The following is a 17,237-nucleotide window of genomic DNA, read 5'->3' on the forward strand; positions in this document are numbered from 1 at the left end:
CCGTTTCATTTTTCTTCATCTCTCCTTGTTTCTCCTACCCTGCTTCTGAGGAACTTCATTTCACATGCCTGTAATCTGCGTGCATCACTTTTCTTCATTAACCATGTTTCTGATGCTTAGGTCAGTATTGGGATGTAGTAACTTTTGTGTATTACTACTTTGCTTTTTTGTTGGATGTCTTTATTCCAAACCAGGCTCCCAACACTTTCAGGAACGCTTCTGCCTGTCCGCCACGTTCCCTGATCCCTTTCTCATTTCTTCCATTTTCCTCTATCATAATTCCCAAGTACTTATCACTTTCCACCTTCATAAATTGTTCATCTTTAATCCTTATTTCTCTGGGTGGTCTGTCTTTGTGTCTAGTTGTAACCAGGATCTCACATTTACTTGCATTCAGTTTCATTCCATACTGTCTCATAGTTTCTTCCCAAGGATCCAGCCTTTCCTGAATGTCATCCTCCTTGTTTCCCCAGATCATCAAGTTATCAGCTAACATCTCTTCTTTTATTTTGTCTTCTCAAGTTTTTTTTCTGCCACCTTAGTCTTAACTCAATTCCACAGTTAAGAGGGGAAGTGACTGTGCACTGCTCTGTTTTGCTCCAGTTGTTCACTGGAATCAGTACGTCCTTTCATTTCCTTCTTTCACCCAACTCAGACTTCCACAGCATCTCTCCTTCACTCTGCTTGTTGTCTCCTTTTCCACTCGTTTCTTTTCTAGTGCTTCCCAGACCTTTCTTGTACTGATGCTATCAAGTGCCTTTTCTATATTCTACATCTACATCTACATCTACATCCATACTCCGCAAGCCACCTGACGGTGTGTGGCGGAGGGTACCTTCAGTACCTCTATCGGTTCTCCTTTCTATTCCAGTCTCGTATTGTTCGTGGAAAGAAGGATTGTCGGTATGCCTCTGTGTGGGCTCTAATCTCTCTGATTTTATCCTCATGGTCTCTTCGCGAGATATACGTAGGAGGGAGCAATATACTGCTTGACTCTTCGGTGAAGGTATGTTCTCGAAACTTTGACAAAAGCCCGTACCGAGCTACTGAGCGTCTCTCCTGCAGAGTCTTCCACTGGAGTTTATCTATCATCTCCGTAACGCTTTCGCGATTACTAAATGATCCTGTAACGAAGCGCGCTGCTCTCCGTTGGATCTTCTCTATGTCTTGTATCAACCCTATCTGGTATGGATCCCACACTGCTGAGCAGTATTCAAGCAGTGGGCGAACAAGCGTACTGTAACCTACTTTTGTTTTCGGATTGCATTTCCTTAGGATTCTTCCAATGAATCTCAGTCTGGCATCTGCTTTACCGACAATCAACATTATATGATCATTCCATTTTAAATCACTCCTAATGCGTACTCCCAGATAATTTATGGTATTAACTGCTTCCAGTTGCTGACCTGCTATTTTGTAGCTAAATGATAAAGGATCTATCTTACTGTGTATTCACAGCACATTACGCTTGTCTACATTGAGATTCAATTGCCATTCCCTGCACCATGCGTCAATTCGTTGCAGATCCTCCTGCATTTCAGTACAATTTTCCATTGTTACAACCTCTCGATACACCACAGCATCGTCTGCAAAAAGCCTCAGTGAACTTCCGATGTCATCTACTAGGTCATTTATGTATATTGTGAATAGCAACGGTCCTATGACACTCCCCTGCGGCACATCTGAAATCACTCTTACTTCGGAAGACTTCTCTCCATTGAGAATAACATGCTGCGTCCTGTTATCTAGGAACTCCTCAATCCAATCACACAATTGGTCTGATAGTCCATATGCTCTTACTTTGTTCAATAAACGACTGTGGGGAACAGTATTGAACGCCTTGCGGAAGTCAAGAAACACGGCATCTACCTGTGAACCCGTGTCTATGGCCCTCTGAGTCTCGTGGACGAATAGCGCGAGCTGGGTTTCACATGACCGTCTTTTTCGAAACCCATGCTGATTCCTACAGAGTAGATTTCTAGTCTCCAGAAAAGTCATTATACTCGAACACAATACGTGTTCCAAAATTCTACAACTGATCGACGTTAGAGATATAGGTCTATAGTTCTGCACATCTGTTCGATGTCCCTTCTTGAAAACGGGGATGACCTGTGCCCTTTTCCAATCCTTTGGAACGCTACGCTCTTCTAGAGACCTACGGTACACCGCTGCAAGAAGGGGGGCAAGTTCCTTCGCGTACTCTGTGTAAAATTGAACTGGTATCCCATCAGGTCCAGAGGCCTTTCCTCTTTTGAGCGATTTTAATTGTTTCTCAATCCCTCTGTCGTCTATTTCGTTATCTACCATTTTGTCATCTGTGCGACAATCTAGAGAAGGAACTATAGTGCAATCTTCCTCTGTGAAACAACTTTGGAAAAAGACATTTAGTATTTCGGCCTTTAGTCTGTCATCCTCTGTTTCAGTACCATTTTGGTCACAGAGTGTCTGGACATTTTGTTTTGATCCACCTACCGCTTTGACATAAGACCAAAATTTCTTAGGATTTTCTGCCAAGTCAGTACATAGAACTTTACTTTCGAATTCATTGAACGCCTCTCGCATAGCTCTCTTCACACTACATTTCGCTTCGCGTAATTTTTGTTTGTCTGCAAGGCTTTGGCTATGTTTATGTTTGCTGTGAAGTTCCCTTTGCTTCCGCAGCAGTTTTCTAACTCGGTTGTTGAACCACGGTGGCTCTTTTCCATCTCTTACGATCTTGCTTGGCACATACTCATCTAACGCATATTGTACGATGGTTTTGAACTTTGTCCACTGATCCTCAACACTATCAGTACTTGAGACAAAACTTTTGTGTTGAGCCAACAGGTACTCTGAAATCTGCTTTTTGTCACTTTTTTCTAAACAGAAAAATCTTCCTACCCTTTTTAATATTCCTATTTACGGCTGAAATCATCGATGCCGTAACCGCTTTATGATCACTGATTCCCTGTTCTGCGTTAACTTTTTCAAATAGTTCGGGTCTGTTTGTCACCAGAAGGTCTAATATGTTATCGCCACGAGTCGGTTCTCTGTTTAACTGCTCAAGGTAGTTTTCAGATAAAGCACTTAAAAAAATTTCACTGGATTCTTTGTCCCTGCCACCCGTTATGAACGTCTGAGTTTCCCAGTCTATATCTGGCAAATTAAAATCTCCACCCAGAACTATAACATGGTGGGGAAATCTACTCGAAATATTTTCCAAATTATCCTTCAGGTGCTCAGCCACAACAGCTGCTGAGCCAGGGGGCCTATAGAGACATCCAATTACCATGTCTGAGCCTGCTTTAACCGCGACCTTCACCCAAATCATTTCACATTTCGGATCTCCGTCAATTTCCTTCGATACTATTGCACTTCTTACCGCTATAAACACGCCTCCCCCTTCACTGTTCAGCCTGTCTCTGCGGTATACATTCCAATCTGAGTTTAGGATTTCGTTACTGTTTACGTCTGGTTTCAGCCAACTTTCTGTCCCTAGTACTATATGGGCGTTGTGATCGTTTATTAATGAGAGCAGTTCTGGGACCTTTCTATAGACGCTCCTGCAGTTTACTATTAGCACATTAATATTGTTATTCCCTGTTGCATTTTGTCTACTCCTATCTTGCCGCGTCTCAGGAGGTGTCTTGTCGGGCCTAGGGAGGGGATTCTCTAACCTAAAAAACCCCATGTGCACTCCACACGTACTCCGCTACCCTTGTAGCCGCTTCCGGCGTGTAGTGCACGCCTGACCTATTCAGGGGGACCCTACATTTCTCCACCCGATAGCGGAGGTCCAGAAATTTGCACCCCAGATCTCCGCAGAATCGTCTTAAAGGCTGTCAACAGGTCTTCATCAAATTCATAGTGATGCTCATGGAGCTGCCTAAATGCAAATATGAGGTCAACAGTGGACGTTCCAGGTTTGAAGCCATGCTGTTCATCTCTCAATTTGTTCTTGACACTTGTTTGGATTCAGCTTTCCAGGATCTTTCCATATACCTTCGCACAGTGTGGTATCAGTGTGACTCCCCTGTAGTTTCTACATTCCTTCCTACTCCCTTCTTAAATATAGGAACAATTAGTGTCCTCTGCCAATCTTCTGGAGTCTTCTCATTCCACATCATCATTGCTACTGTTTCCCAACCTCTCCTGCTGCCTTCACCATTTCAGCACTTATTTCATCCATACCAGTCCTCCTCTCATCTGTCCTATGCCTTTTTCATTTCTTTCCATGTCAGCTCCTTTTCCTCATACAGTTTACGTCTAGCTCCTTCAGTCTATTATCTTCATCTCAAAGTCTGTTCAGATTTAGCAAGTGCTCAGAGTACCCCTTCCACACTAACTTCAGTGTCTCTTTGTTATTAACCTCTTTCCCATTTCTATTCATAATTGTCGCAGCCTCTGTCAAACCTCTCCTCTAACTTTTGACCATTCTATATAGTAATTTCCTACTTCCTCTGTCATCTTCCTCCATCATCTTTGTCCATTCTTCCATCCACTTTCTCCCTCCCCCCCCCCCCCCCCCCCCCCCAGTCACTGTCTAATGCCTCTTCCTTCTTTTTCTTATACTCTTCACTTGCTAACTCGTTCCTTTTTTGACTCTTTCATTCCACCATGGTGTCTCCTTCCACCGTTCTGTGCCACTTGCCCCACCGCATACAGCTACTGCAGCTTGTACCATAACACTTTATATCGTCCCCATTCCTCTTCTCCTGTTTCTGGTTCACCCTTTGGTAACCTTTCCCTTATAATCTTCTAGTATTATTACTTGACTTCCTTTTCCTTCAGTTTCCATACTATAATTCTCCTTTACTTGTTGTTTGTCTTCTTTCATTTCTTCATGATTCTCGTGCTCATAACCAGTACCTGATGGTCAAGATTCAATGCCTCATATGGTAGTATCCTTATAGCCGTTACAGTCCTCTTTGTTTCTCAATAGTAGAGCATGTAATCCACCAAAGATTTCTGTGCCAGATTCCTGCTGTTCCACATTACTTTGTGGCTCTCTCTCTTCTGTAACCAGGAGCTACCTATCATTAAATCATTTTTCTTGCAGAATTCAAGCAATCTCTTTCCTTCTTCAGTTCTACTTCCCCATCCTTGTGCTCTCAGTACATTTTCATACCCTTGTCTTTCATTCCCTACTTGTGAATTGCAGTCTCCCATAATTAATATGCACTGCCGACTTGGGGGGGGGGGGGGGGGGGGGAGGGGATGCACCTGAACCACCTCCATACTTCCTTTGTCATTATTCTGATCTTCATTATCTTGTCACTTTTCCTCTATACCTCTGGTTTTAGACCATATCTCAAAACTACTCCCACTCCCTTTTGTCTTCCCTCTTCATTTCCATGCCAGTACAATATGTAACCTTTCCTCAGTTCCCTACTGCCTTCTTCAGATATCTAGTTTTCTCTTTTCCATCATATCCACTGTTAGTGTTACAATGTTAAAAGTTCCAAAAATGTAATCCATTTGCCTTGACGGGTCGTTGTCTTATATATTCATCCTTTGTGAGGCTAATTCTATTTAGCTGATTGTTGATTCACTGTTGGCTAGCCTAGACCCATCATAGCTTCACAAGAGCCCTGTTAGCTGCCAATTTTAGTAGTTTCTGCACAGTAACTGGGGTAATTTGGATTTTACATGTATTTTTATTTTACGTGTACTTACTGATACTTTAATGTTGGCTGTAGATACTGAAATGGTAATCATGGTAACGTAATAAATACAGCCTAATTAAGGAAAAACTTGGCCAAGTGTAAGTAGGTCTTGCATTCTGAGGTTTCTGTACAAACTTAAGTATACAGGGTGGAGTAGAGGAAACGCATGTTTTTCACTATTGAATGACTGGGACATGGTTTGATAAAAATAATAAAAACAAGTATTAAGTGATAGATTTTTTAATGCAGTTTGAAATATACATACTTTAATTAGGTTCGAAAAATAATGTCTTGGAGATGACGTCCTTCCTGCTGAATACAAATATGGATCCTCTCCCGAAAGTTACGCATGGCTCTCTCCAATATTTCATTCGGCACGGCTTCAATTTCCTGACGAATGGAATTCTTCAGGTCATCGATTGTGCGATGCTTGTTCATGTAGCCTTTTGATTTTAAATATCCCCACAAAAAGAAGTCACAGATTGACAAATCGGGTGAGCGAGGGGGCCAGTAAACATCACCATATCTCAAAATAACGTGTCCTGGGAACATTTGTCAAACCACTTCCATGGATGCTCTGGCCGTGTGAGCTATGGTATCATTCTGCTGAAACCATATTTCTCTCATGTTCACTTGATGCCTTTCAAGTTCTGGATGAAGAAAGTTGTTTAACATTTTAACATAGCGTGCTGATGTCACAGTAGCTGCAGTTCCTTCCTCTTCAAAAAAATAGGGACCAACAATCCCCATCTTTGAAATGCAGCACCACACTGTTAAACAGTGGAGAGGTCTTTGGTGTAATTCATGTGGGTTCTCCAGCGCCCAATACCAACAATTTTGAACATTGACATAACCGTCTACATGAAAATGTGCTTCATCACTCATGAAGTCTGTAGCATCTGCATCTTCCTTAAAAATTTCATCCATTACGCCACAACACTCTCTGTGATGCACAAAATCCCCTTCACTAAGCTGCTGGACGATCATTATCTTGTACAAGTGAAACTTAAGATCATCATACTGTAAGATGCGGTGAGGCGAACGACGTGACATATCCAGCGCTACAGCCTGTCATCTAGCCAGTTGTGTCGGACTAGCAACAACTGCCGTTCTCACTCTTGTCTACATTTTCCGGAGTAAGAACTGATCGGGGAAGATCAGGTGGTTTCTTTTTCATCACAACCAGTACTTCTAAATTCTTCAGCCCATCGAAGTACATTATTTCAATCAGGCACTGCACCTCAACATCCAACTCTAAAATTTTGACGGAAGAGATGCTGCACTGTGACTACGGAATCATTGTTTCAAGTACTGCTAGACAACAAACATAAGATGCTCTACTCTCAAACTCTCCATAGCGACTGAAACTGCATTGTATGGGCAGTCTGCCAACATTCATTCATGGTCAATACCCCCTCTCATCGCTGCGTCCTAGCGGTTCAAAAAACATGCGTTTTCTCTGCTCTACCCTGTATATGTAGATAGTCTGCCTGTTACTGAGACTAGTTCAATGGGAAACAACCAGTAGATCTTAGATGAGTGAGTTAGTGAATAGCAAAAATGCTATATAATTGACCATATTTTTTTGAATGCATAAGTTAGAAGCTTAATTTTTTTGCACCACCAATGGACTGCAGTTCTAAGAAATTATCTTTACATAGGTTCTTACATTTTTTAACATCTTCTCTCTGAAGATGTAACTGGTACTTTTTTCCGTTCCTGGCATTCCATCATCATCATCATAATATCTACTGTCTTGTTACATTATTTTTCATAAATTACGTACTTAGTTCATGTGTAGCATTAGTACAGCATCCCTGCTTGAATGTGAAGTCTATTGCCTATTTTTGAGCACTTTTCATTTATCAAAATAGTTCCTTAATTTTGTCTACTATTATTTTTGCTGTTAACATAACAGTAATCAACTGCTTTTATTTTAACATACAAATACACTATGTGATCAAAAGTATTCGGACACCCCCAAAAACATACGCTTTTCATATTAGGTGTATTGTGCTGCATCCTACTGCCAGGTACTCCGTATCAGTGACCTCAGTAATCATTAGACATCATGAGAAAGCAGAATGGGGGCACTCTGCAGAATGTGGTCAGGTGATTGGGTGTCACTTGTCATATGCCCGTACGCGAGATTTCCACACTCCTAAACATCCCTACGTCCACTGTTCCCGATGTGACAGTGAAGTGGAAACGTGAAGTGACACATATAAGCACAAAAGCATCGAGGCCGTCCTCATCTGTTGACTGACAGAGACCGCTGACAGTTGAAGTGGGTCGTAATGTGTAACAGGCAGACATCTATCCAGACCATCACACAGGAATTCCAAACTGCATCAAGGTCCACTGCAAGTACTATGATAGTTAGGCAGGAGGTGCAAAAACTTGGATTTCATGGTCAAGCGGCTGGTCATAAGCCACACAACATGCTGTTAAATGCTGAACGACGCCTCACGTGGTGTAAGGAGCGTAAACATTGGACGATTGAACAGTGGAAAAACGTCGTGTGGAGTGACAAATCACAGTACACAATGTGGCGATCTGCTGGCAGGGTGTGGGTATGGCGAATGCACAGTGAACCTTATCTGGCAGGGTGTATAGTGCCATCAGTAAATTTTGGAGGTGGTGGTGTTATGGTGTGGTCATGTTTTTCATGGAGGGGGTTTGCACCCCTGGTTGTTTTTGTGTGGCAATATCACAGCACAGGCCTACATTTTTAAGCACCTTCTTGCTTTCCACTGTTGAAGAGCAATTTGGGAATGGCAATTGCATCTGTTCATAATGCACAGCCTGTGGTGGAGTGGTTAAATGACCCTAACATCCCTGTAATGGAATGGCTTGCACAGTCCTGACCTGAATCCAGTAGTACACCTTTTGGGATGTTTTGAAATGCCGACTTCGTGCCAGGCCTCACCGACAGACATCGATACCTCTCCTCAGTGCAGCACTCAGTGAAGAATGGGCTGCCATTCCCCAAGAAACCTTCCAGCACCTGATTGAACATATACCTGCGAGAGTGGAAGCTGTCATCAAGGCTAAGGGTGGGCCAGCACCATATTGAATTCCAGCATTACCGATGGAGGGTGGCATGAACTTGTAACTCATTTCCAGCTAGGTGTCCGGATACTTTGGATAACATAGTATAAGTTATGGAAGAGGAATAGTGTGATACTTTGAAAAGCTTTCCTTTGAATTATTGGTTTTTCAGTCTTAAGCTTATCGTAAATAATTAAAGAGTAATTTTCAGCAAATGCTTTTCACTTTTATTTATAAAGTGTCTTCTGTGGTCAGTCTTGAAATATGGATATGTAATGTTTTTATAAATGGTGGTATTTAAAAATTAAAAACAGTATTTCCTTATAAAATTGGCATCCAATTTACCCAAGGTGGTTTCTTCTCTCTTGTTTACCTATTTTGCAAACCACTGCTTCCTCCCTTGTTGTTAATAGAGGTTAAAGATGAAAGAAAATTGATTGCACATCCACTTTTAGAAGTTTTTCACTTTTTTAACCCAGTTTTTCTTATATTGCTTTGGCATTTTTTCCAATTTACTTTACTTTTGGAAAACTTCAAGATACGTTGTACTGTAGTTACTTGTGTTCACCACTCAGCTTAGTGTTTATGGTTGTTCATTTGTTTTCTGTGTAGGTTGTGAGAGTAACCAGTCAGTTAATGCAATTTTCTCTTTTCAAGCAAATCCCAATGCACTTTCCCTCTGATGCCAACCCATGTTACACAAGAGTTTCTTGTCAGACCTGTTGTGAACTATAGGAATGATGCCACATATTCAGTTGCAAGGGCATATTTTGAAAATATTATCGCAAAAATCCAGATTACGGGAGGATAGAACTAAAACTGTGGAAAGTCCAGGAAAGAATAACAACAATGTTGTTGCTACTCACCATACAGAGAAGACACTGAGTTGCAGACAGGCACAACAAAAAGACTGCTATACATTTTGGCTTTTGTCCTAAAGTCCTTTTGAAACAGAAAACAGACACAAACAAACAATGGAAACTCCAGGTAGGAATATCATTAATGTAGGAAAAGCTATTAAGACGAGACGGTTAGCTGCCGACAGGCACAATTCAAAGACACTTACACTTACGCTTTCGGCCACAGCCTTCGTCAGAAAAAGAGAAACACACACCATTGATTCCCACAAGCGAGTACACATGACACACACATGACCGCCAACTCCAACTCTGGCTTGATCTGCCGGAGTTAGCAGTCATCTGTGCATGAGTTAGCTTGCTTGTGTCAATGAATGGTGTGTGTGTTTCTCTTTTTCTGATGAAGTTTGTGGCTGAAAGCTTATGTATATGTGTCTTTTAATTGTGCTTGTCTGCAACTTAAAATTTGATCTTTATGGTAAGTAGCAATCTTTTCCTATATTGTAGAAAACGCCCACACATTCACACAAGCACAACTTCCACACACATGACCACTGTGGCTGCCCACAGTGACCAGATATAGTGGTAATGTGTGTGTGTGAGCTGTGCTTGTGTAAATGCATGCAGTTTTTCTACTTCAGAAGAAGGCTTTCTGGCTGAGAACTAAAATGTATAGCAGTCCTTAGTCAGGCTTAGTTGCAACACATGAGAATAAAACTGTAAGACACATTACACAATTGATGCAATGCTTTAGACATAAAGATTCTAGACATAGCTACCCTCTCCTGATTTGATGCAAAGAACATGTATTCTGATATACCAATAACAGAAACAATAAACATCATAGAAGAAAGTCTCAAAAGACACAGTAAGCATCCAAGAAATTGTCAAGCTGTTGGATCTAATAACAGAACAGAACTATTTCCAGTTCAGTAATGAAATCTATTTACAAAGTGAAAAATTACCACTTGGTTCCTGGTTCCTCAGTATCTGGAACTACAACAAGTGTATATATGAACCATGTAGAATTTGTCATACTTAAAACAATTGTACCAATTATGCATGATGTCCTGTTCTGGGTTAGATATTTGGATGAAACCCTGTGCCTTGTAGAGGAACCAAGGAGTAAATTAGATCAATTACATGCGGGCATAAATTTGTTGAAGATAAAATAAATTTTACAATAGGAAAAAACATAGCTAGATCAATATGTTTCTTGGGCACTACCATAAAGATTCAGAACAACCAGCACATGTTAAACAATTATTGAAAACCCACAACAGCAGATATGAGTACTCACAAACTAACATGAACAAGCAGCATTTATATACAGGGTGACACATGGGAGATGGACAGTTTTTAATGAAATAATACTCAGCCAACTTTAAAATTAATGCAAGTATATTTACACAAAATCAAAGCTCATTATTTGCCATTTTAGTTAACAAAGTTATTTGTGAAAAATAATGTCATGAAGGTGATGTCCATCATTTTAAATGCAGGACTCAAGTCTTTTCTCAGAATCCTCCATCACACGGACTAAAATCTCTGCAGGGATGGCAGCAAATTCTTGAATGATTGCATTCTTAAACTTGTCCAAATTTTGTGGTTATAGACACAGTTCTTAAGGTACCCCCACAGAAAAAAGTCACATGCTGACAAGTCGGGAGACCTGGGAGGCCAAAACGTGAGATAATCCAGCCAGGAAACATGCGTCTAAGAACTGTCATTGAAGTGTTTGCGGTGTGCGATGTTGCCCCATCCTGCTGGAACCAAACGAGTTTTAAAGGGATTTGTCGTCTTCTTAGTTCTGGTTTCAAGAATGTTTCAAGCATACGAATGTAATGAACCGAATTAAAAGTAACTGTGGCCCCGTTCTCTTAACAAAAAAAAAAAAAAAAAAAAGGGTCCAATAATGCCAACAGAGCCAAGAGCACACCAGACTGTTACTTCTTCTGAGGTGTGGATGCTCTGGAGCCCAGTATCGTAGGTTTTGCTTATTCACGGTCCCGTTTAAATGAAAATGAGCTTCATTGCTCATCAATAAAATTTCATTTTCATTTGATCCCAAAATCACTTGCATTCTGTAAGCGAAGTCTTCTCATGCAGCAAAATCAGTTTCATTAAGTTGTTGGACAATGAGCATTTTGTAGGGATGGAATTTTAATTCTTTATGCAAAATTCGTCTAACCGATTCATGATTGATTCGTAACTCACTAGCATGACGTCTAGCTGACCGTCCTGGGCTTCTGACTGCCACTTGCCTTACCCTTTCAACATTTTCTGGTGTCGTTAATCTGCGTCTCGGGCCAGGATGCTTCTTATCCAGTATGTTTCCAGTTGATCTGAAGTTTTCCACCCATCTGAGGATTGTGTTATGGCTCGGAACAGCTCCATGTCGACCGACATTAAACCACGCAAGAAACAATTGCTGCATAGCAACAATAGACTCACCACTTTTCGCAAAACTGTCATAAACAAACATTCTACGTTGCAAGTCCCACTGCTCCATAATGACTGAATAAGTGAAATGGTGTCTTGTGTGCATCAGAACTACAGTTTAAAACCACCCTTCTTCCGTGTGCCACCCTGTACATACTGCACAAACTCGCCAAAAGCAATAGAAAAAAAAATGCATCCAAATCAGAAATACACCAACTAATGTAATATGCAATTCCAACATTGTAATACCCCCCTCCTCCCCTCTCCCGCTCTCCCTGCTGCCCAAATCCAGTCACATCTTTGTTGAACATCTAACACTTTTCATTAATTTAAACGTGTGGATGTGATTACAGAAGATCAGGGCAATCACAGCTTGGCAACAGTCACAACCTACGCAGAAAATAAATGAGTAAACATTAACACTGCACTGAGTGCTGAACAAGTGAGAGTACAGTACTACTTGTCTTGTGAAGTTTTATAACAGTGAGGTGTAGTAGGAAAAACACTGATGATGCGGCATAAGAAAAAATGGGTTAAAAAAAGATGAAAAATTGGCAAGTGAATGTGCAGCCAATTTTCCTTCGACCTTAAGCTGTGATAATAACAAAGAAAAAAAAGGGGTTATTTGCAGAATAAGTAAACAAGAAGAGAAAACACCAGAGTAAATTGTACACCAGTTTTGAATCAAAATACCAAAATGTGTAGATATATTGTGTATGCATATTTCTAGAATAACAAAGACCAGAGCACTTTTAAAGAAAAGCACCTGGTGAAGAACACTCTTCAATTATTTAACAGAAAAACATTAATATACATAGATTATAACAACTGCTGTGGAAAACGGCCATGCAAACAAACATATATATTATCTTTTCTTTCAGAACACAGGCCACATTAACAAGCCAGTGAAGGTTCTGCTCTGTACTGATATAAAAGTCAATCCTCCAACAGAAAGTGAACTCGAGCCTCTTGTATCTGTTGTACATCCGTATATTTGTGATCAAGGTAGGTAATTGCAGTATGGGTAAAATAAGTTATTGACATAAACAGAAAGGGAAATTCAGATATACTTATTATGTTTATCTTTGTAAAATGTTTTGCCATTTGTTGTAATAGTAATGATAGGTTATGTACCCAAACATTTCTATACAAAAGGAAAGTTTCTGTTGGGTTGTAAAGATTGCATAGGGAGATAATGTAGCAAGTTTGCTTGTAAGGTAAAGAAATACTTTGTTGAAGTGCACTAAAACATCACCAGAAATGGTGGGGGAAAGTCTCCATGTGAGTAACTAGTGAATTATTGCGATGTATAACCTATAATAAACATTGATGAAAAACTCAGCCCAGTGGCCGAACAGTGCCCAGTTGCATGCAGCTGAGTGGAAGGGCATAAATATTAAGACATCTGCAGTATCTCAGTGCTTTCCAGAGGGTGATGAGTGTGACATTTTTTGCAATTTTAATACTGCCACCCAGCTGGAAACCAGAGAACTTTAGCTTTTCATCAGTAGTATATGCTAGGAAAGTCTACATTCACTGCTGACTCGCAAGAAAAAAATAAATGCAGCCTAAGTGGAAAATTGCTCAGTCCTTTAACAAATTGGTGACTTGGTATTGTGAAGATCATATATCACAAGAAGTAGTTCCATTCTTCAAACAAGACATATTTCGAAATGGTGACTGAGTGTAAGAAACACGATAAATTTCAGTGATGTGGTTGTATGCAGACATTTTCAGTATTTCCACTTTGAATTGTAATTTTTACCAAACACCCCAATACTTGAATCTTGTGTTGAATTGTGAAAATTGATTGTGTACTGTAAGACAGTTTTACAGTGGACATTGAAGAGTGAGAATAGTACTCTACAATGTTGAAGCAATCTTTTTTTCCCCCCCTGTATAGTGCACTAACATATAGGGCTTGTTTGTTATTTATCAACTTCCATGAGACATGCAAGATGAAGCTACTTGGTTATGAAATGAGTAATGTACAGAATTGTGATTAGAGAAATTGTTGACAAAAGAACTTGTGGTGTGCGTACTGTAAGACCTTCGGTACACACACCATCAGATTATTTGAGTTGTCGCTCTAGCGAAGAAGGCGAGTGTCAGCAATATGTCTCGTGGTCTTATCGTGGCGTGTTTATCTTCTGCCGTTAGGTCAGACGATAGAAATGCCACTTGCACGCTTAGAGTAGCAGATTGATGGTGACCAACTTTAAACAGCACTTGATTAATTTTCACACACATTTATTAAAATAATAACAATCATAAACCTTACTTTACTTGATTGTGGATGCTATTTACAATTGACAATTTGAAGTTCCTTTGGTCTTGATACGTTAATCTTATTCTCATATATCTCTGATACTTGACAAAGTGTCTATACATTTCTCTTCATGGCTATGTACAGGAATATGATAATCTTATTAGGCACAGACTGAAACTTGACTACAGATTAATGCAGACTAACTAATCAGAGGTCTTTACACTTGTTATAATACCTCGAGCGTTTAGGTATCACTGCGCGAGTGTGATCCGCGAGGAGGAAAGGTTCTATGTTAGCAGCAATCTCATTGGCTGCGTTACATATTAATACGCGGATCGGCGGAAGCAGAATTAGATCCGTCTCTAAGACAACACCATCTCGTAGTACGGAGACGGACGAGCGCCGCGCCTGCGCTGTTGTGCTTAGCGGGGCGCGCTCTATTGGGAAAGTTGTGTACGCGCTGACTATGCAGAACTATGTACACAACAGAACTAAAGAATTAACGAAACACGAAAAAATTCAGTGTGTGTACACAAATAAATAACATGTTGCAGAAAAAAGTTTTCAATTACTGCAAAAACATCCTGTAAAGAATAGGAGTGCACTGCAAGGAAACCTTTCAACTTATATTTGAAGACTCTGGTTTAACACTCAATTTTTTTTTTTCCAAACAGTGGAAAATCCAGGATGGAATGATAACAGCATTATGAAAAGGGATAGATTGCTACTCACCATATAGTGGAGGTGTTGTGCCGCAGACAGGCACAGCAATGAGACCACTGAACTTGAGCTTTCAGCCAAAAGTCACAGAGGCCAATTGCAAGCAGTCTGGCCTCAGTGACCAGAGACAGTAGTCATGTATGTGCAGGTTGTTCTTGCATGAATATGCATATGTTGTCTATTTTACAAGAAGGTCTTTTGATTGAAAGCTCACATGTTTAGCAGTCTTATTGTTGCGCCTGTCTGCGGCACGTCATCTCCACTTTATGGTATCAGTCTGTCTTTTTCATAATATTGTCAATTTTTTTCAGCTTTTCTGGAACCCTATTGAAAATAAAACTTGCTGAATACTGCACACTTTTCTGCACAATGCTTACACAAGTGTTATCCAAGCATATTTGCAGGGATTACAGAGTTAAATTTCACACACACCTGACCAACAGCCTGCATGGAATTTGCTTACTGACATATCTGATCTGTCTGACTTCCCGTTTCTGGACTAAGAATATTTCTGGTGAGTGCAATGAATTGCCCCAAAATGTGAATTCATGGGAGATAATAGTGTGAAAGTACAAAAGTAAGTTTTTTGTTAAAATATCAGATTTTCAAACTCCATTTATTATGGTACATTACCTTGATGGTTCATTATGTCTCCATGGACCTTGAGCCTAGGCAGCATTGACTTTGTTTCACAAAATTTACATCTGTCCATTGCTATTGTCTCTCGTTTGCCTTATAAAGAGCATGTTTTGAAAGGGGCTTCTTTCTATCTGCCTTTGTTAATTTACAATTTAATTGACAAAGAACCAAGCAAGAAATGATTTAAGTGATTGACTTAAACAGGCTCACCTATATTGCACTCCGGGACATTAAAATTAGATGTAACAGCCATGTTTGAGGCAAATTGCATGGCTCTTGAGGTTAGCTCCAGAACACCTTAGACTTTGCTCTGGGCAGCTCTCATGTATTCAGGGCCTGTTCTACATCTACATAAGTACTCTGCAAGCCACTGTATGGTACAAACCTTGTACCACTACTAGTCAGTGCTGCAGGCTCTGGGCCAGCACAGCTCCTCAGCACTGTTTGTAGTGTTAGTCATCACAAGTCACAGCTGTAATCGAGGCTCTGGTTGCCTGTTGGTGTGTGTTAACAGCTGTCATGTCTTCATTGACAAAGGGTTTGTTAGAGATGGAGCACAAGCTCATATTGGGGAAGGGTGGGGAAGTAAATTAGGCTGTATTCTCCATGAAGGAGCCTTTCTAGCATTTGCCTGAAGTGATTTAGGCAAACCATGGTAAACCTAAGTTTGCATGGCCCAAAGGGAATTTTTGCCACCTTCTTCCCAAATGGGAGTCCACCATCTTGTCACTTCATCGCCTCTCTTGGTTTGTGTAAAAAGAACTAAAATTATTATTCTCCTTTGTTTCAGGATCTTGTGGCGAAAGGTTCTATAATCCAAAAGATTTTCTGTTGCACTTACAATGGCAGCACAATCAAGTATCCACCTTGACTTGCCATATATGCAAAGCACCCTGCCTGAAAGCTGCACGCCTTGTATCTGTAAGTATGAAAGGATATAGAGTTCTCCACACTTAAGTAGCTGATGAAGTTTCTTCCACTTCCTGCTTTTCTTTGTGTGTTTTTTGAGTTAATTTGTGCTTAATTTCCTTAATTGTCATCTGTTTTAATAGTATCCCAAGATTTCCTCTGTATGTTTAAGAAATTACTGAGTCATTAGAGTTGTGATAGTCATGAGAGTATTTTGCAGAATGGTTGGTTGCACTTTCATCACTATGAACAATGGTACATGAAACATCACAAAACATCTAAAATTTACGCATAAAAGAGAGTTATTTTGAGTAGTCTCCAGTGTGACTCTTAAGTGACCAACAGAAATTTGGAAAAACGATGTTAACTGTTCCAAACAATGTTGGTGACTGTAAATAAGTATTGTAGAAAAGAAGGATAACAATTAACACTCTTAAGGGGCTAAAGCAAAAAATGATATATAGAAAAAAATAAAAATATCAGCATTGGACTGATCTGATGAATCTGAAAATATATTAGTCAGACTATATTACAAGGAAAAAATGAGCAGGATTCATCGTACAGTTTAATTGCAGTAAATGTAGTGGCGAGTGAGAGATCTTGACAAGAAAGCATGGAATAAACTAAGTATAAAGAAACACAGCAATTTGCAGTTGCAGCTTTGAGCTAGTTTAGTCAGCAAGAGTATGGGACACTCATTTTTGG

The 17,237-nt window shown here is 40.2% G+C and overlaps 1 protein-coding gene across 1 annotated transcript in view; it reads left to right on the forward strand.

Annotated features, from left to right (window-relative positions):
* Window positions 1-17,237, forward strand: part of LOC126101200 (uncharacterized) — a 150,025-nt gene that overhangs the window by 52,258 nt on the left and 80,530 nt on the right. Inside the window, exons 10-11 of the mRNA XM_049911895.1 lie at window positions 12,877-13,000; window positions 16,414-16,544. Of these exons, the coding sequence (XP_049767852.1) occupies window positions 12,877-13,000; window positions 16,414-16,544 (255 nt within the window). The remainder of the gene's footprint in view (window positions 1-12,876; window positions 13,001-16,413; window positions 16,545-17,237) is intronic.

Source organism: Schistocerca cancellata, chromosome 9, assembly GCF_023864275.1.
Source record: "Schistocerca cancellata isolate TAMUIC-IGC-003103 chromosome 9, iqSchCanc2.1, whole genome shotgun sequence".
Taxonomy (NCBI): Eukaryota; Metazoa; Arthropoda; class Insecta; order Orthoptera; family Acrididae; genus Schistocerca; species Schistocerca cancellata.